This window comes from Ruditapes philippinarum, unplaced genomic scaffold (genome assembly GCF_026571515.1).
Source record: "Ruditapes philippinarum isolate M1 unplaced genomic scaffold, ASM2657151v2 ctg5104_1_1_1_1, whole genome shotgun sequence".
NCBI lineage: Eukaryota > Metazoa > Mollusca > Bivalvia > Venerida > Veneridae > Ruditapes > Ruditapes philippinarum.
In genome coordinates this window covers 155,523-177,194 of record NW_026859039.1, presented here as the reverse complement: position 1 = coordinate 177,194, position 21,672 = coordinate 155,523, and the positions used below count along the sequence as shown (strand labels likewise).

The 21,672-nt window shown below is 32.7% G+C and overlaps 1 protein-coding gene across 1 annotated transcript; it reads right to left on the bottom strand.

Annotated features, from left to right (window-relative positions):
• Positions 1-7,830: 7,830 nt before the first annotated feature.
• Positions 7,831-21,667, bottom strand: LOC132754980 (galaxin-like). Its single transcript, XM_060745744.1, has 9 exons — positions 21,527-21,667; positions 20,345-20,452; positions 16,077-16,196; positions 15,072-15,332; positions 14,318-14,467; positions 13,889-14,059; positions 10,013-10,197; positions 9,636-9,783; positions 7,831-8,544 (listed from the first exon to the last, which is right to left on the bottom strand). The coding sequence occupies exons 1-9, from the start codon at positions 21,600-21,602 to the stop codon at positions 8,216-8,218; spliced, it is 1,548 nt and encodes a 515-aa protein (XP_060601727.1). The 5' UTR covers positions 21,603-21,667; the 3' UTR covers positions 7,831-8,215.
• Positions 21,668-21,672: the final 5 nt, after the last annotated feature.

Genomic DNA, 21,672 nt, shown 5'->3' with positions numbered 1-21,672 from the left:
ACATTTTTGACATCTGGCCAAATGAACCACGCCTATATCAACTGGTCATTCATGCAGCTATAATTAGCTTCTATGATAAATGGAAAACCCATCATGATTAGTGAGATATATTCTATCTCTCTCACAATGTACAATCATGAAAACTCATTGCCTTAAATTTCACCTAATTAAATAAAAAAAATTTGCAGTCTTGTTATTTCATTTAAAGGTGATATTTTTTCTGTTCAATTCTCATTTCATGCTTCCATACTTGAGAATTTAGAGAATTTTGCTATAGCTTATATCCACAAAAAACAAAATATTCTTATATTATTGCTCTAACTTAAACAAATCTTAGGAATAATGTTTATTACCGTAAAATTCCTATTAAACGCCCCCGGCGCTAAACATTTTCCAAAAGGGGGGCTATTATTACAACACAGTTTTTCCTAAATCAAAAAATCATTCTAAATACATTCAGTGCTAGCATGTTTTTTGACATGACAGGACTTAAATTTATTTTGTTGAAATTTATGGTCCATTTGATGTAGGTTTACAGTCCAATAACATGTGTGCAAAATTTCAGATAATTCGCTCACTATTTTTTTCAAATTCTAATTGAGAAAATGACCCAAATTTATAACACTTTTCACTAAAAATCGGTCAAAGAATAGCACAAAATTAAAATTTTCAATTTATTTCTGAGCATATTTCTTAAAAGTCTTAAAAAAGTAACAAAAGGCCTGGGGGGCCTTTATTAGGGGAGGGGCATTTATTAGGAATTTTACGGTACATGCTTTTTGGTGGTTTATAGAAATATATCAGTGAAACAAAAACTGTTAATTTCACTGTTTTAAACAATGAAATTATCAAATTGTTTTGAATATTTGAGCCTGTTACGTTGTTTCAGTGAAATACAAGTGTTCACAGTACTGGAAACCATCTTAATGATTTGACAGCGTAATTGACGTCACATTGAATTATCATTTGGCACCCTTTTCATTTACTACTAGGTTAAAATGTCTTTTAAAACGTTTCTTTGCATATAATAAAAAGAAAATTTATTTAGTTTAATGTTAGATAGTTAGATAGGACTATATTTCAACTCCTGAACACCAAAAAAATTCTAAATTTTACTTTGTGGGGTGCGCAACTCGTGGGAAAAATACATGTACCCCTTTTTGGTTTCTCACTTTGGCGAAAAAATATTTTGGAAACTTACACTGGGGAAATAAAAAAAATTTAAAACCCTTTTTTTTAAATTAAAAAACTTTACACAACCAGGCCAAATTTTAAAACATGAAAATAATGCTTGTTAAAATTGAAAATTTTTGCGGGTACCAAAAAATGCTAAAAAGGTAAATGGTAGAACACACATTACAAATTCCCTAAATCCCTTTTTTGATAATATAAAAGGCAAATGCAATAATTACTTCCTTTTGTTTTGACAAAAATTTTAAAGAACTTTTTCCAAATTTTTTTCCAAACCCGGAAAAAGTTTTAATTTAAAATTTTTAAGGAAATCTTTGTCTGTCTGAAAAAGCCAAACAGTGTAAAGGGTATGTTGCCCGCCCCGGGGGCAGGGTTTATTCAGTTTGTCCAAATATTCAGTTTCTTATACAATTGATTACTTAGAGGTTACCGGCTGATAACCGTAACTGTGGTAACAGCATGGTAACCAGTCCGCGCGGTAACCACAGTTAACGTAACCTAGATAACAGCGAGGTTAAATTGTTTATACAATTGGTTGCAGGAGGTTAAGGGTTAAATAAATTGCAAGTATATTTATGGCTGTCATGACTGTGTTTATCAATACAAACTAATAAATAAACAGAATATAACAAAACAAAAAATATGCATAAAAGTAAGATTTTAAAACAAAATGAAAATATAAAACAACAATTTAATAGTTAACAATATGCAAATGTTTAAACTATTTATAAATAAATATTGCTGTTTTAGGGAAATGTATATACACTTAATTGCCACAGTATACTGCTTTAAATCGTAAATATTTTGGTGCTATTCCTGCCAAAATTTCACTGTAATCAGCCGACATTTTTTCCATATGAGCAGCTTTTCATTTACGTACATCCAAAAACTGAAAATTGAATTTGAAACATAGTACCTCACCCACCCTCCTTCCTCTCTATTTTATGTCAAAAGTGAATAATATTACAATTTTTCAATTCTCATTTTGACAAGTAATTAGCACAAAGCATTAGATGCCCTATTAGCTTATAACAAAGATTGTCAATAATAATACAGTTTTTAAAAAAATCACAGACACTTGGGGTTATGTGCGTGGCTCCCCTCCTTGATCCGCACTTGTATACACCTTGTGTATTTTTATCGTGCAAACCGTACGTCCAAATATTTTTGCATATTTTAACGACCTGGTCACATGTCATGAACATAAAACTTGTTTTCCGCTATTTTAACAACGTTTAAAAAAGTCCCTAAAATATCAGGAAATTGAAGCGTTGGTAAAAAATTGACTTTTTTAATATGTTATGAAATATGGTTGAAACTTGTTCACGTGGTAGACACTTAACCGTCTCATACTAATATAAGCAAAAATTTAAAACTTATTCTTGTAATAGATAATACTTTTACTTTTTTATATTCAGGGGCGGAGAAGGGCGGTGTCTATACTCCAAGTGTCTGTGAAAAAAATTAGATATAATACACAACATACTAAACATTAATTTGAAGTTTAAAATTTGAACACTCTGACAGTCACATAATTCATTATAGTTTGATTTGTCTCATTAAAGTTATCATAACCGCCTCCGTGGTCGAGTGGTTAGAGTCGATGACTTCTAATCCAGTTACCTCTCTGGTAACTTATGCTTTGGTAGTTTAGCGAGGAGGAAGGTAGTTAAGTACTGGTGTAACTCTCCAGGTACGATGGTTAGGAAACTACCCGCCTATATGACTGAAATACTGTTGAAAAAAGGCGTAAAATGACACAAACAAACAAACAAAAGTTATCACAAGAAAAAGGCATACAAATTAGCCTTAAAGGAACTCCACTTTTAGGTCCAAAACCTGAAATAAATTCTTAATTTCTAACAGATCAAATGGGACAGTCGATCATATTGAAAAAGCAAAATAATAATAAAGAAATAATATGCTCAGAGATAAATTGAGAATTCTTATAAATTATTGCTATGAAATAAAGTTTACCAATTTAAGGTTGTAATTTCAAAATAATCACTGGAATTTTTTTTACATAATATAAATCTAGGGTTCCTTAAGTTTTTAAAAATATATTTTTTTAAAAAGTTCCTAGTATTACTAAAAATAGCATTTCTTGATCTATAAATAACTCTTTGGTTTTCGCACATTGTTGACATCTGGCCAAAATGAACATCCCCTATATCAACTGGTCATTCTTGCAGCTATAATTAGCTTCTATGATAAATGGAAAACCCATCATGATCAGTGAGATATATTCTATCTCTTTCACTGTGTATATAACAGCATGAAAACTGGCACTGTTTTCACCAATCTAAAAAATAAAAAAATGAGCAGTCTTGTTATTTCATTTAATGGTGATTTTTGTTGTTGAATTCACAGGTCTTGAGAATTTTGCTTCATGGACTTTTACTGCTTATATTCACACAAAACAAAGTATTCTTATATAATACTATAAATAAAACATCAATCTTAGGAATAATGAGTTTTCTATATCATAATTTTTACTACAAGGGTAGTTTTTTTATAGTAATGCTTGTTAAAATTGATTTCTTTGTAAGATTTTCCACCTACAAATAACTGCGGACTACTGGTTATGTGAACACAGATACAAAATTCGTATCGTTTTCTGATAATATAATATAGTAACAAGTGCATAATTACTCTTTAGGATGCTAAATATTTTAAAGAACTTGTCGATCTTTCAATCTGTTTTCATATTAAGGAAATTTTGTTAAAAATTCTGCAGTCTGCATAGCAACACATTGTAAGCTGATGTGCCAGCACTGGTGCATGGGTATTTTCAGTTTGTCCCCATATTCAATTTTTATACAATTGCTTACTGCGAGGATACTGGGCTGGTTACCGTAACCGTACGGACTGGTTACCATAACCATGGTAACAGTGCAGTTACATTGTTTATACAATTGGTTGCAGGAGGCTAAGGGTTAAATAAATTACAAGGCTGTCATGACTTCGTGTTCATCAGTACAAACTAATAAATAAACAAAATATAACAAAACAGAAAATATGCATTCAGTTAGAATATTGCTTTAATTTTTAAAACAAGATGAAAATGTAAAACAACAATGTAATACTTATCAATATGCGATTGTTTAAACTATTTATAAACAAATATTGCTGTTTTTGGAGAAATATATAAACACTTAATAGCCACAGTAACTGCTCTAAATCGTAAATAGTCTTGACGCTACAACTGTCAAAATTTCACTGTAATCAGCGAACTTTTTTTTTCATATAAGCAATGTAAGTTTCTTATTTACGTACATCCAAAAATTTGAAAATTCCATTTAAACATAGTACCTCCCACACCCCTCTTCCCCCATTTTTTTTTGTCAAAAGTGAATATTACAATTTTTCAATTCTCATTTTGACATATAACTAGCATCAAGCATTAGATGCCCTATCAGCTAGATGCCCTGTCAGCTAGATGCCCTATTAGCTAATCCAAAAGATCAAACAAAATAATACAGTTATAAAAAAAAATAGCTTATTTACACAACATACCAAACATTTGATGTACATGTATATAATATGAACACTCTGATAGTCACATAATTCATCATGGTTTTGGCTCATAAAAGATATCATAAGAAAAAGGCATACAAATTAAAGGAACTCCAAATTTTAAATTTCTAACAGATCAAATAGGGCATTCATAATGAAAGATATGGAAAAGACTTTTAAGAAATATGCTCAGAAATAAATTGAAAATTTTAATTTTGTGCTATTCTTTGACCGATTTTTAGTGAAAAGTGTTATAAATTTGGGTCATTTTCTCAATTACAATTTGAAAAAAAAACACATAGTGAGCAAATGATCTGAAATTATGCACACACATTATTGGACCTTAAACCTACATCAAATGGACCATAAATCTCAACAAAAAAAATTTAAGTCCTGTCATGTCAAAAAACCTCAGTGGAGTCCCTTTAAACAAAATCATAAATCATAGGAAAATGAAATAAAAGTGAGCTTAAGCTCTTATGAAGCATGAATGAGAGAGAATGAGTGGAGTTTCATCAATACAATAATTGTTAGTATTCAACTTTAAAAATTTACGAATATCTTAACATTTTCACTTTAATCAATTGAGAATGAATGAATTACCCTACCAAACTTAACAAAAATAAATACATTGGCAATAATAAAATTTATAACTGAATGCAATACAAACTGCCCTATCAATATTTATAATGCTTGTACGGTCAATAAAACAATAACAAAGAGAAGAAATGAGTAATTTTTATCCCTTGTACCCACTTAATCATTAATGAACAATTTCATTTTTCGGGAAAACAGTATCAAAGTAAGAACTGACAGAATAGTGAACAGTGCAGACCATGATCAGACGGCATGCATGTCCAAGCTGGTCTTGGTCTGCTCTGGCCACATGGGTGAAATATGTTTACACCAGCAGGTTGAAGGTCAATGTAAATGCTCAGACAAAAATTTATGATTGGGAGAAGTTTGAAATAATAAAACTAATCAATGCATATTGCCCTATATTGAAATTGCTTCAGATATATGATATGGAAAAAAAAACATAGAAAAAAGACTACTTTCTTGTAAACATATATATGTATATCTTTATAAAACACTTATTATTCAGTATTGTTTTTATAAATAAATATTTTGAATATTTCAATTTGTTAATGATTATTATAGACAGTGAGATTCTGTATGAATTCGGCTTTGAAAAAAACAACATTATACGGCAGTTAACATTTTCCATGTAAATATCTAAAATGAAAATTTCAAAATAAGTATTGCCCGAATAGCAAACAGTGCTGAGCGTGATCCGACGGCAGTAATAGATCAATATGCCCCCTGATTTAAATCTGCACTGGTTGCATGTGTAGATTCAGTTGCGAACAGCAGACGGATGGTTAATGTACCTTTGATAATGTTTTGCTTTTGACTGTAAGACTGCCAACATTTGATTTCTGCCTGATATGTCTTTGCCAAAAGCATGGCTAGTCTTAACAGAAAATTAGGCTAGTCTGAACAGAAAATTAGGCTAGTCTGAACCAAACAAGGCTAGTCTAAACCAAACAAGGCTAGTCTTAACCGAACAAGGCTAGTCTTTACCGAACAAGGCTAGTCTAAACCAAACAAGGCTAGTCTGAATCGAACAAGGCCAGTCTGAATCGAACAAGGCTAGTCTGAACCGTACAAGGTTAGTCTGAATCGAACAAGGCTAGTCTGAATCGAACAAGGCTAGTCTGAACCGTACAAGGCTAGTCTGAATCGAACAAGGCTAGTCTGAATCGAACAAGGCTAATCTAAACCAAACAAGGCTAGTCTGAACCGTACAAGGTTAGTCTGAATTAAACAAGGCTAGTCTGAATCGAACAAGGCTAGTCTTAACCGAACAAGGCTAGTCTTTACCGAACAAGGCTAGTCTGAATCAAACAAGGCTAGTCTGAACCAAACAAGGCTAGTCTGAATCGAACAAGGCTAGTCTGAATTAAACAAGGCTTGTTTGAATCGAACAAGGCTAGTCTGAATCGAACAAGGCTAGTCTGAATCGAACAAGGTTAGTCTGAGTCGAACAAGGCTAGTCTGAATCGAACAAGGCTAGTATGAACAGAACAAGGATATAGTCTGAACATCCAGGCAGTTTGACAACACTCTATGCCCTTGGCTGTTCGGTTTTGTGTTACATGTATTAAATATTCATAATGAAGGTCCCTCAAGGATAAAGCAATGACAGGGTTAATGCTGTTTAAATTGTGATAGATATTACATGAATTCAGAGAAAACATTTATGTGTTTAGCTGCCTTTTAAGTATGAGCAAGTTTTTTTTTATAAATTTTACATACATTTATAAGTGATTAAAAAAATAATAATATGTACTCTGAAATTTGAAGTGCTGCAAAATATGTCATTTGAAATACACTGGCTTTGTGAAAAATATCAAAATATTTCTGTTTCTAGGAAACAATTATTTATATTAACATGTTACATCACACAAGTCATTACAAAATATGTCACAGATTGTCCCAATTATTATATCAAACACATTAAAAAACAACAACAAAAAACATAAACACCTATGCAAATAAATAAATTACAATTGTTCAGTATCTTGTAACCACAAGTCACTTCCACACTACTTAATACATTCTTCAATTTCACAATAGACAGGTTTGATGCATCATCAAAACTGCAACGTTTTTCTATTATTTAGAGCTAACTGTAAACACTCAATTAAAAAACATAATTGACCAATCTCACTTTCGTCCATAAACAACAATAGTCTAATATGTCATTAAATCATAGACTGCAGCTAAAATCACAATAGCCTTATATCACAATAGTCTAACCGAACGTAAATCACAAAGACCAGTCTCCAAATAGTTTTAACTCAACACAAACTCCAAATGTTTTAACTCAACATAGCCTAACTTTATATCACTGTTCTAATAGTTTTAAGGGAAGATACTCTTGCAGGCTAAAATCACATTTATAAGACTGGTCTCATATCTCATCAGACAAAATCACAATGGACCAGTCTTACAATGGTTTGATCCAACACAACGTTAAACCATATTATCATATTGTGTCTATAAAAGTCACAATAGACCAGTCCCTTTGTTCTAAATCAATAAGCATAAAACTTCTCATAATTTTCAGTGCTAGTCTAATTGTTCATGTAACAATCCTAAGAAAACAATATATACATGTATATACAAATTGTACATAGTAGTCTAAACTAAGAAACATTCAAACTTACATCATAAAGGTTTTCTTTTCATTTAGAAAAAAAACAAGACATCAGTATCACCTATTCAGAGTATATTAAATGTACTTTAACCATAAACAATAGTTACACATATAACTTTTACCTGGTTTTACCTTGGGCTACTTTATCTTTATTCTCAAACAAAAGACAAATTCATATTTTCTATAATAATTAGTTATTTTTGTGATAGTAAAACTTGAAGCTTCAAATTTTGACGTGAAAAAATAATCTCGTATTATAAATTAGTGGCAAGAAAACTCCTGACCTCATGAGTGACGACGCCTACTCTTATTGGTGCCTAAATGGTGTTGTGTAAGACATTTAACTACTAAAGAATGTTCAGTCTTGCGTATGAATACATCACTGGATGTAAATCGTATATTATATCTATTTTGTTTTAAACTTTTGATTTTACGATTTGTGAAGAGGTAAAAACTCCTTTTGGGTTTGAAACATTCGCACTGGTTACGGGTTCTAATCTTTATCTTTTCACCAGTTAGAATTTTTCCACTTCTTCTAAATGGCTGAAGAATAATGGCATTAAAGATTGTGCCATTTTCACTCTCTCGTTGATCATACACGAAGAATTCGTACACTGAAAATATAGGAAAAGTACTCTTTTAATACAATCGCAGTCAAATAAATCATGCCAATGGGAAAAATCATTGTAGCAGTTATTTATCCTTTTACCTCATATAAATATGTTTTATTGGCTCCCCCTTTTTGAGGCCTTAAACAGTGAAAAAATGCCCTATTTAGACCCCAAACACTGTTTTTCGTTTGAGTAATGTTGTTAAAAAAAGTGAGCACTTTTTTGGCACTGCCGCCCATCAAAATGGTACATCAGGGGGTTGCCAGAAGGGGGATGTGCCCCCTTCTGTTTGGGGGGTTTGAAGTGGGGCGGAAGTCCCCCTCATCGCCAAGAAAATTTTGGACATGTGACAGGCTTAAAATGGCCTCGTGTCGATCTTAGGGTAACTAGTAACCAACGCTGAAAAGCATTTTACTCTATCTCAATTCATTTAGAAGTTGCAGAACTTTGAAAATCAGTTTTGATAGAAAAAAAAAACAATGCAAAGTATTGATTTTTCGCAAATTTGAGATATCCCCCCGTTGCCATGCTAACAGGAAATTTATGATTGAGGATGCTGTTACAGAGGCAATGGTCCAGTCAACATTTGTGCTAAGTTTCATCAGTATTGAAGCATTTTTCATAGTTTCATAGCAGTTTGAACCTGTAACAGGAGGCTTTTCAATGAAAACGGCCATTTTCACAATATGCATATGGGGTAAAAGGTTAACCTAAAGTCTGCTGGCGGCTATAGAATCTACCCAAGAGACCAGTGCAGACCAAGATCAGCCACTACGTTCATGCCATCTTGATCATGGTCTGCCCTTTTCTCTATTCAGTTTGTACTTATGAATATCCTAAAACAGAGAATGAATGGTCTTGTCCAAACTGTTCCAAATATAAAGTCTTAGAGACTACCACAAATATAGCAGTGAAGGTATTTAAGAACTAGACAATACATGTTTTCCAGTACTCGGCAAATGTAGGTATTTCCAAGCTAATGCCCTGGTACATTACCTGTGGTTTGTATCCCTGAATTAGCTAGGAAAACCAAAATTTTTAATTCCAGAATATGTCTTTTGAATAAAGAGATGAAGAAAAGTTAAAAAAATTACCATTTGCTTTTTTACAATGAGCAGCATCGAGTCTATTTCTACAGAATTCACATCTGGCAGGCTTCTTTGGGGGGTTTATTTCAGAAATTTGCCGAGGGGTGACAACATTATTTGAAACTTTTTCTCTCACTTGTCCGTTAACACATTCCTTGAAAACAAAGTGAAATCATTAAGTTATGAAATGAGTAATGTAAGACTGATAGCTCTGAAAGAAAATTCTATCATTCTCGTTAAAATGTATGGAGTTATGCAATTGAAAACATTGACTGAAAATAGACTGATTATTTCGCTACGGCCTACCTCCAAGACCTGATGCAGCTTACATAAATGACATATTAAAGCTATACATATTTTTACAGATATATCATACGGCCTACCTCGGTATAATTATTAAAGGTTTTCATCTGGTTTGTCTCTGGGGATTTGCAACAAGCAGTATGGTCGGCTGACAGTTTTGGTTGGACAGTCATGTAACTTGACTGTGACTTACAGCAGAGATGTGATGTCTTGTCGTACAGTTCTCTAGCACAGCACTCAACATCATGACCCTTTTTAAAGGGAACTGTAAAAATTAATGATAAATTCAGTTGATTCTGTGTTGATTTCATAACAAACACAAATTTTACAAGTTTTTAGAATAAAATAAATTAAACTAGAACTATCACTAAATGTGATTAATACCCCCACAAGTCTGCTTCGGAAATGAGGATGTTACTAGTAACAGAATACCTTGTAAAAGAATTGAAACATAGAGTTATGGTTGTGGGCAATTAAAGATAATTGTGGTTCATGTATGTTGCATTTCCTTTCAATGTGGTTGGCCATTAATGAAGTTTAATTGAATTACTCTGTAATAAGTCCAGAAAGACAAAGAAAAAGAACAAAGGGCAATAACTCTATAAATACTGAAGATAGAGTTATAGTTCTTGTGCACTGCACTCCCTCTTATTGTGCTTGACCATTGTATGAAGTTGTTTTGAATTCCAACCAGTACGTTTTAAGTTATGCTCCGGACAAGGAAAAGTATCAAAGGGCAGTAACTCTGTATTTTGTCAAAATGGAGTTATTGCTCTTGTGCACTGCACTTCCTTTGAATGTCCATGACAACTGTATGAAGTTGTACTGAATTCCAAACAGTAGTTTTCAAGTTATGCTCTGGACAAGGAAAAGTAACAAAGGGCAATAACTCTGTAATTAGTCAAGATGGAGTTATGGTTCTTGTGCACTGCACTCTGCACTTCCCCTTATTTTGCTTGACCATTGTATAAAGTTGTTTTGAATTCCAACCAGTAGTTTTCAAGTCATGCTCTGGACAAGGAAAAGTAACAAAGGGCAGTAACTCTGTAATTGGTCAAGATGGAGTTATGGTTCTTATGCACTGCACTTCCTCTCAATGTGCTTGACCATTGTATGAAGTTATAATGAATTCTAACAATAAGTCTTCAAGTTATGGTCCGGACAAAAGAAAGCAATGGAAAAGTAACAAAGGGCAATAACTCTGTAATTAGTCAAGATGGAGTTATGGTTCTTGTGCAGTGCACTTCCCCTTATTGTGCTTGACCATTGTATGAAGTTGTTTTGAATTCCAACCAGTAGTTTTAAAGTCATGCTCTGGACAAGGAAAAGAAACAAAGGCCAGTAACTCTGTAATAAGTCAAAATGGGTTTATGGTTCTTGTGCACTGCACTTTCTCTCAATGTGCTGGACCATTGTATGAAGTTATAATGAATTCCAACAATTAGTCTTCAAGTTATGGTCCGGACAAAAGAAAGCAATGGAAAAGTAATAAAGGGCAATAACTCTGTAATTACTTTAGATAGAGTTATGGTTCTTATGCACTGCACTTACTCTAAATGTGCTTGACCATTGTATGTAGTTATATTGAATTCCAACCATTAGTCTTCAAGTTATGGTCCGGACAAAAAAAAGAAGGCAATTGAAAAGCAACAAAGGGCAATAACTCTGTAATTACTGTAGATAGAGTTATGGTTCTTGTGCACTGCACTTTCCCTTATTGTGTTTGACAATTGTATGAAGTTGTTTTGAATTCCAACCAGTAGTTTTCAAGTTATGCCACGGACAAGGAAAAGTAACAAAGGGCAATAACTCTGTAATTAGTCAAGATACAGTTATGTTTCTTACGCACTGCACTTCCTCTCAATGTGCTTGACCATTGTATGTAGTTATATTGAATTCCAACCATTAGTCTTCAAGTTATGCTCTGGACAAGGAAAATGCAACGGACAAAAAATAAGCAATGGAAAAGCAACAAAGGGCAATAACTCTGTAATTACTTTAGATAGAGTTATGGTTCTTGTGCACTGCACTTCCCCTTATTGTGTTTGACAATTGTATGAAGTTGTTTTGAATTCCAACCAGTAGTTTTCAAGTTATGCCCCGGACAAAGAAAAGTAACAAAGGGCAATAACTCTGTAATTAGTCAAGATAGAGTTATGGTTCTTGTGCACTGCACTTCCTCTCAATGTGCTTGACCATTGTATGTAGTTATATTGAATTCCAACCATTAGTTTTCAAGTTATGCTCCGGACAAGGAAAATGCAACGGACGTCTGGACCGACTGACCGACAGACCACCTGGTGACTCCTATATAACCCCCCAAACTTCGTTTTTGGGGGTATAAAAACAATTTATCATATCATTATACCCCCAAAAACGAAGTTTGGGGGGGTATATAGGAGTCACCCGGTGGTCGGTCGGTCGGTCGGTCGGTCCAGACTTCCGTTGCATTTTCCTTGTCCGGAGCATAACTTGAAGACTAATGGTTGGAATTCAATATAACTACATACAATGGTCAAGCACATTGAGAGGAAGTGCAGTGCACAAGAACCATAACTCTATCTTGACTAATTACAGAGTTATTGTCCTTTGTTACTTTTCCTTGTCCGGGGCATAACTTGAAAACTACTGGTTGGAATTCAAAACAACTTCATACAATTGTCAAACACATTAAGGGAAAGTGCAGTGCATAAGAACAATAACTCTATCTAAAGTAATTACAGAGTTATTGCCCTTTGTTACTTTTCCATTGCTTTTTTTTGTCCGGACCATAACTTGAAGACTAATAGTTTGAATTCAATATAACTACATACAATGGTCAAGCACATTGAGAGGAAGTGCAGTGCACAAGAACCATAACTCTATCTTGACTAATTACAGAGTTATTGCCCTTTGTTACTTTTCCTTGTCCGGGGCATAACTTGAAAACTACTGGTTGGAATTCAAAACAACTTCATACAATTGTCAAACACAATAAGAGGAAGTGCAGTGCACAAGAACGATAATTCTATCTTCAGTATTTATAGAGTTATTGCCCTTTGTTCCTTTTCTTTGTATTTCTGGACTTATTACAGAGTAATTCAATTAAACTTCATCAATGGCCAACCACATTGAAAGGAAATGCAACATATAAGAACCATAACTATCTTTAATTGCCCACAACCATATTCTTTTACAAGGTATTCTGTTACTAGTAACATCCTCATTTCCGAAGCAGTCTTGTGGGGGTATTAATCACATTTAGTGATAGTTCTAGTTTTAAATTTGCCAAGATACCTATTGCTCAGTAATAACAGATATTGAATGACACTTTTATTATGATACATTAAAAGTTTATAATAAAATCATTAAGATATAGGCAGCTCACAATTTGCATGGAAATATAAATACAAATGTATATAATGAAATCATTAAACGTTTAGTCAGAAGCATGTCATTTAATCAACTACAATCTGTTCAACTTTAAATAGGCATCAAATAAGTTGAGCAAGGAAAGTTTATTTAAATTAAATCTTGCTTGATGTGTCAGAAACAATCTAGACAATTCATGTTTGAATTTTTTCTCAATTGAGTATGTGCCTTTAACCCATTACCTCCTTGAGACTATTATAAGGATTAACCTGTGCATCCTGTGCAAAACAAGATCTACTGAGATGTCTCTACCCTCTGATCATGGTCTGCACTGTTTTAGCTATTAAGTTTATATGTAATTTGAAATTTTCCGAAAAATTCATAATGAAAAATGCTCTTGTTAATCTTTTCTTAACAAGTTCATTTGGAATTTTTTACCTGGTAAGGGTTGAAACAAAAAAAAAATCTATGTCTGAACATCATAAACCAAATACTACAGGTATTCACTCAAACCATTGAAATCTTCTTTGAGCTGGTTAGAAAAAAAAATCATATTTCAACCTGTAAAACATCTGTTAAATTTCCCATTTTGTAAATACACATACCTTCATTACAACAACCATGATTTGAGGTAGGAATAAACGTTCCATTACAACATGTCTCACTGGTATCATCAAGGTCCCAGATTCCATTGCCGCAGCACGTGGAATTCTTTCCAGGATTTCTTGGGAATAACTTGTTGCCACAACACATCTGCGCACTAGGATTATATTCAACTGAAAAAAAAGTGAAATTCAGAAAAGCATGAAATTCGTCACATATTGCTTTTGTAATACAGATATAGCAAAAATGTTGTTGTCATATATTGAGAGTATTATAAATTAAATAGAAACAGATTAAATTTGGTTGTCATGCACATAATTTAGATTATATGTAGAAATATCATTAGTAGATACAAATAGTTTGTCAAATATTAAGATTATAATAATTTATACAGATAACATTAACTTTTTTGAATTAAAAAACCAAATTACCATTGTCACAACTTGCCAACCCTATCAGAATTACTCGAGATGTTTTTTCATCCAAATAGTATAAATTTGCATCATAAGCTTTGTCATTCCAGCAAATCCAGTAAGGTTGCTTACCACCACTTTTAACTGGTGGTTTTGGAATGACCATTTCTGTAAAATTAAAGGAGGAATTATAGAGAATATCTAAATTAAATCTGCTACGTATGAATTCTGTTTACACTCTTTTTAGAAATCACCATTAAAGCAGCATGTTTATTTTCATGAAAATTTTGGAAATGTATTTAAAAGTAAAATATTGTGAGGTGAACTAATAAAGTAATTTAAATATTGCAATCAGCACGAACAATCCACGAAAATTATCAAAAAATGGTCAACATATGCAAAAACAGCCCTTATTGCATTAGTAATTCAGTAGAAATATGGTGATTAAATACTGAAAAATCAGTCTTAAACGTACACAACATTTTAGATTTAACTTGGATTTTGAATGATTTTATATTTCTCAAAATTTTAGTACATTTTTCTCAATATTGATTTTCTTGAAATATTTTGGCTCATCTGGAGGCATGCAGCTTTAAAAAGGGATCATATGCTTTTTTTACAAAATTTGTATACACAAGCAGCATATTTGCCAGCTGCATGCAGCTTTAACACCCCTTACAATATGAAATATTTGTATATAGTCTTTTTATACATGTATATATATACATCATATATATGTATAAAACAAAAGGATATTAAATAAATTATGTACCATTTTGTTCGCAGCATAATGAGGTGTCAGAGTTAAATTGCTTAGTCCCACATTTCCTCATTGATGTCTTTCTTACTATAATTTTGTGTTTATTCAGGGGTCCATATATACATCTTTCTGTGTCTTTGTTATATACCTCTGTGCTGCAACATTTTTTGCGACCCTTAAGACCTTCATGGATGCCAACTGTCTTATTATCCCAATCTACACAACATTTTCCAGACTTGTATTTCCTTCCAAAGTCTTTATTACCGCAACATGCTGTACAAAGTGAAAGAAAATAAAAATATGAAACACTGTAATATATTAAATATATGATAATTATATTTATTATATGTCACACAAACTTTTTACCTTAGCTAGCTTGTAATCAAGTGTCACGTCATATGGAGTTATTTTGATCTATCATTCTGGAAATGAAAATCACCCAATGTTCTCCAGGAGTGAGTAATCTACCAGGTATATAGACTTAAGAAAATGTAATGTGTTCTAGTTCCCTCCCCTGATAAAAAACAATGATGAATGGCTCTCGGGGCAATAATGCATAGCGGTGAAAAATTATATTAAAATGTTTATTCCTTATTGTAAAAAAATTAACACCTGTATGTCTCTCAGGAATAAAAGTGCATATTAGAAAGCCTTGAACTGAAATAATACTCTCGGTTCCACCTCAGGGTGTTATTTCCATTCAATTGCTAATATGCACTATTACCCTGAGAGACATAGGTGTTATTTTTATAATGTATCTGAAATATGATAACTGAAAAGATAAATACTGAAGAAAATAACAAGTTCAATAAATTCAGTAATGAACCTACACTAATATAATATTCTATTTATCACATACCCAAAATAAAGACTGTTTAAAGTGTAAAAGAATTTGACATTTTTCATTGACGCGCCTCTAGTGTTATGTTAACATTAAGAGCATTTTTACAGTAAGTTTGTAAAACATAAATGACGTAAATGATGCCAAGTCAAAATAAAAAACAACCATCTATTTACAATATATGTTAATGTCTATTAGCTCCTTGTTACAGCATGCAAGGCTTTGGTTTGGTTGCACTGGAATCAGTTGTTCCCCACAACAAATTTTCTCACCCATGGGATATAATTCTGTCTTCCCTGAAAAATAAAGAATATCATGATATTTAACAGGATATGCCTAAACTCTTACACTGCCAATATCATGTAATATACAAATCCTGCTTTGAATTTGGTACAGTCCATTTTTATTTGTTTGGGTCGTCAGACCAAACAAATAATGGTAGCGAAATTTCAGACTTTGATGCTGTTAATTGCAAATGCCGAAAGTAGTCCACTTTTTTGAAGCGGTTACTTCCCTTTATATGTGCACTAACACCGAAAAAATCAGGGGAAATCACTGCGTAAAGATTGTCAAATGACAGGCGCATTAATTTTCAAGCAAAATAGTTCCCAAATGGTCGAAAATTTCTCATATTGTTTATTCTTTATAGATATACATGCTTATAGTAAGCTCCATGATTATTTACATCTGTCTTAAACAATAGGTTTAGCGTCGAAATAATAAGAGTTACAAACCCTAATTTAGAATAATATGGTTTTCTTAAGGCTGTTTAAACATAACTTCTCCGTGGTCGAGGGGTTTGCACGCTCGCTTAGGAATCAAGAGGTCTGGAGTTCAAATCCCATTTAAGGTCAAATAAACATTGAATTGAATATCAGTGTTGCAATTAGTCTTATAGCCAATTTACTACAGTTAAAACACTGGAAAGCATTTATGGCACTATACCAAAAAAAACAAATTGTTTTATAATCACACAACCTTCACCTTTCTGACATTCTGAGACCCAAACAAATTCAGCGCCTTCTGTGCTTTGATTAGTCTATGAGATTTCAATATTTGTATATTAACATTAGGCAGTGAACATTTTACAGCCAAGTTGAAATGCCCTGGTTCTATATAATATTATGTGTCACACACTAGTCAAAAACTACATTTAGCTTAATGAATCAATTTTTTTGGAGACAAAAAAAAAAAGATTAAGAATTGCTTAACACTATATGAATCTTTAACTCTTATCACTGAGAAAGTCAAGGGCAACAACTCTCCACTGAAGTTATGCAGTTTTTGTAATTTAAATTTTTATTATATACTTATAAATGAAATATTGAGAAATATTGATAGAATAAAATGCGTATTTTCATTTTCCGTATTTTCACTGTAAAAATTTATTTTTCACTGCAGTGAAACATATTTTCCATATTTTCACTGGTGTCTTGTCGGACTACTTTCTTTTAAATTCTGCCAGTACACAAAATTTAAGGGAAAGTCTTTTAAATTTTAATGTCAAAAAAGAGAAAAATGTATATAATAAACAGAAAATTCAAGTTTTATCTATAAATACATGATTAATTTTCATCTTGTGGCATGAAAATTACCATATTTCACTCGTGGCTACCGCCACTCATGAAATATTTATTTTCATACCACTCGATGAAAATAAATCATGTATTTATAGAAAAAACATGAATATCCTCTATGTATTAGACTGAGAATTTATTATTGGATAACCTTTTAAAATACTATATTTGTATAGTGTGCACCTATTTGGTTAACATGACTCTACTGTGTTATTAAGCGAATTGACATATGCTATTTTAAACATTGAAATATGTTATGTCAAAATTATGTCCCTTTTTAGCTCGACTATTCGATAAGAATAAGTAGAGCTATTGTAGTCACCCGAGCGTCGGCGTCGGCGTAACCACTTACAGTCGACTCCGGTTAAAACGAACTCAATGGGACATTAAAATATCGTTCGTTATATCCGAAGTTCGCTAAAAGCGAAGTAGCAACAACTTTCTGACTTGTTTGGATGGGGAAATTTGCAGTGAAAAAGCCATACTCTTCACTGGTTACCTGTGTAACCGGTATTTTACTGCAGCGGTTATTTAATGATTATTTAATGCAGGGCATTTTATTGAGCAATATATTATGTACATGGTACATAAATTTATTCATGTATTGTCTATGAAGTTCTTACCATTTGTTTTCTTTTGCTATTTGTTTATTATCGTTTGGTTAATATTGCAAACACAAAAAATCGATTACTCGGCAATTATCGGGCATTTACATCAATCAACTGAGGGTGTGAAATACAAATTTTCCGTAACAAGTAGGAAATTATGTTGTGAGAACAGTTTTCAAAATCTTTATTCCCTGAAGCCATTCCTGTGCAATCATTCGATTGTTAAATTATCGGATAGTGTTATTCGTGTACTGATCCTAATCGAGCGCATCCCGATATTTCAATTATAACAGTTTGTTATAACCGAGGAATTTTAAATGTTTTCCGTCATTTGGGGCCTTGAAAAATGGTTCGTTATAGCCGAAATTCGCTATAAGCGAGTACGTATAAAGCGATGTGATTAAATATAAAATAAAGAAGGACTCGGCCGGGGATGTCAGATTTAGTTCGCTATTAACGATAATTCGTTATAAGCGAGTTCGTTATAAGTGGAGTCGACTGTATGTTAAAGTTTTTGTAATAGTTCAAATATATTCAAAGTCCATTGGCATATGGCTTTGAAACTTTGCACACTTGTTCACCATCATAACCCCAACCTGTATACAGGAGGAGGTAACTCTATCAAGCATTTTGACAGAATTATGCCCCTTTTTCGACTTAGAATTTGCGTTAAAGTTTTTGTAATACCTCAAATATTTTCAAAGTCCATTGACATATGGCTTTGAAACTTTGCACACTTGTTCACCATCATGACCCCGACATGTAGACAGGAGGAGGTAACTCTATCAAGCATTTTGACAGAATTATGCCCCTTTTTTGACTTAGAATTTGCGTTAAAGTTTTTGTAATAGTTCATAAATTTTCAAAGTCCATTGACATATGGCTTTCAAACTTTGCACACTTGTTCACCATCATGACCCCAACCTTTAAACAGGAGGAGGTAATTGTATCAAGCATTTTTTTTTACAATCAAGCACTAAGAATAGTCGAGCGATGCTGTCCTACCGACAGCTCTTGTTTGCATTTTTTTTCCTTTTAGAATACAACATTACGTAATTAATATATCATTAACCCTTTACCTCATATATATGTGAAACAACGCACTTTCGACCCCCCCCCCCCCATTTTTTAGGCCTGAAATAGTGAAAAAAATGTCCTATTTGGGCCCCCAACACATGTTTTCGTTTGAGAAATGTTTCTAAAAAAAGTGAGCACTTTTTCGGCGCCGCCCCCCATCCAAAAGATACATCAGGGGGTTGCCAGAAGGTGAATGTGCCCCCTTCTGTTTGGGGGGTTTGAAGGGGGGCAGAGTCCCCCTCATAGCCAAGAAAATTTTGGACTTGTGAGAGGCTTAAAATGACCCCAGGTCGATCATAAGGTAACGTGTAACCAACGCTGAAAAGCCTTTGACTCTATCTCAATCCCTTGACAAGTTGCAGCACTTTGAAATAAATTTTGATGGAAAAAATCGAGGCAAAATAGTGATTTTTGGCCATTTTGAGATGTCCCCTCGTTGCCATGGTAACAGGAAATTTAAGACTGAGCATGTCGTTACAAAAGCAATGGTCCAGTCAACATTTGTGCCAAGTTTGATTAGTATTGAAGCTTTTTTCATAGTTTCATAGCAGTTTGAACTTGTAAGAGGAGGCTTTTCAGTGAAAATGGCCATTTTTCACAATATGCTCATGGGGGAAAGGGTTAATAAACACAAAATTACATTGGATGTAATTTCATAAATACAGTTATGAAAATAAAATATATAGAGACATTAATATTTTCATTCAATGGGACAACAATGGAAATAAGGGTTTACCTTTTTTGTGTTATCCCTGGTGTTTAGTTTAATAATATTTTATTGCAACTTATCTTTACTTAAATACATTAAAGTTACATGAATGATACAAAAACAAATATTCACAAAGAGATATAGTGTAAATGGGTGGGGCTACAAGTTATGACAACATTAGCAACAGCCCTCCCCACAACGGCAGTATTTATGATATCATATTTATTCCGGTACTTTCACGCAATTATTTTTAAGGCCAGTGACGGGGAGTATGAAATTATCATAATGTTGTTAATTGACCAATAACTCATACAGGGTGTTGGTGTGCTAATCATTGCCAATAATTGATTTTTGTGCTTATGTTTAATGTTACGTTATGTTTCACTTAATGTGTTATATTAATTACCATGTATGTACATTATGACGAAATAAATCTTATCTAATGCATTGTTTATAAAATGTAAACAATTTACCTGACCGCGTACAGCATGCCATCTCTTTTGAATTCTGGAATTTTTGATATATTTCCCCACCACAACACACCTCATCATTATCTGCCCAGTTTCCGTTACACAATGTACCTACAAACAAGATATGTAAAATTAAAGTAAATGTATGATGCTAAATTACAATGCTGAACTGATACATGTATGATGAACTTGGCTTTTACTTTGAAACTAAAACATTCCATTTAAGTTTAGCCCTTACCATGCTAAATATCTTAAATAGACTTGTCCATCTTTAAGTCTGGACAATACCATTTATAATTTTTAGGGAAAATTTGTATGTACAGAGACTGAACAGGGAACAGTGAAGACCATGATCAGATGGTATAGCTGTAACAGCAAGGGCTGATCTTCTGGTCTGTGTAACAGCTGATCTTCTGGTCTGTGTAACAGCTGATCTTCTGGTCTGTGTAACAGCTGATCTTCTGGTCTGTGTAACAGCTGATCTTCTGGTCTGCACTGGTTGTTTGATTTAAGCCATTGACCTTTTTTTAGCCGCTGACATATTTTTTTTTAAATTAATAATCCAAATTGAAATTGTTTCAGAAATCATTGTCTCTTGATACTGTTACAATGTATTTTACTTGTCTTATATTTGCCAATGGGAAGATTACCAATTTTGTGTTTTTGTTTGTTTGTTTTAATCTTATTTTAAATAATTATTTATACTGCCTAATTTATATGACATTCAATACTCAAGTTACAAAAAAAAATGAATAAATAAAAATAAATAAATAAATAAAATCCATTAAAATGAAATAAATCCTATAAGATAAAATAAAATACAATAAAATAAAATAAGATAAAATAAATAAATGAAATAAAATTGAAAATTTTACAATGATTATACTCAAAAAAGTTCATTTGATGTTATATGCCTTCAATTAATACCAATGCTATCTGACCAACTTATCATTCAACCAATTCTGATTCACTCAAAAACACTGACATTTCCTTTAGCTCTCAACAAATACTCAATCTTCGAGACTTAATTTAATGAAACAAATTTATACCTCTCCAAAATGGAAACATTAGGAATTTCATTTTAATCAAGGTACAATATAAATGATTGTGATTGCCTTATAGACTCTTAATATAAATTGGCTACATATTTAACTTACTCTTAAACCAAATAAAGTGAAAACTTACCATTACAATGTATGTTTTTCAAGACAGCAAAAGTCACCAGGATTTGTAAGAATAGCAGCATCCTCCTTTTATACATGCCTTGAAACTTTGTAGAATCACTGAATTTGGATAACTGAATTTGGCCTACCTACTCAATTTTTTTTCTG

Bases quoted from the DNA above. Each gene is read 5' to 3' on its own strand.
- LOC132754980 (XM_060745744.1), bottom strand. From the start codon at position 21,602: ATGTATAAAAGGAGGATGCTGCTATTCTTACAAATCCTGGTGACTTTT. The intron at 16,197-20,344 runs GTAAATTGTTTA...TTTATTTTTCAG, and splicing joins GGCATGCTGTACGCGGTCAG to GGAAGACAGAATTATATCCC. The intron at 10,198-13,888 runs GTATGTGTATTT...TAATTTTTACAG, and splicing joins TCATGGTTGTTGTAATGAAG to TTCCCTTTAAAAAGGGTCAT.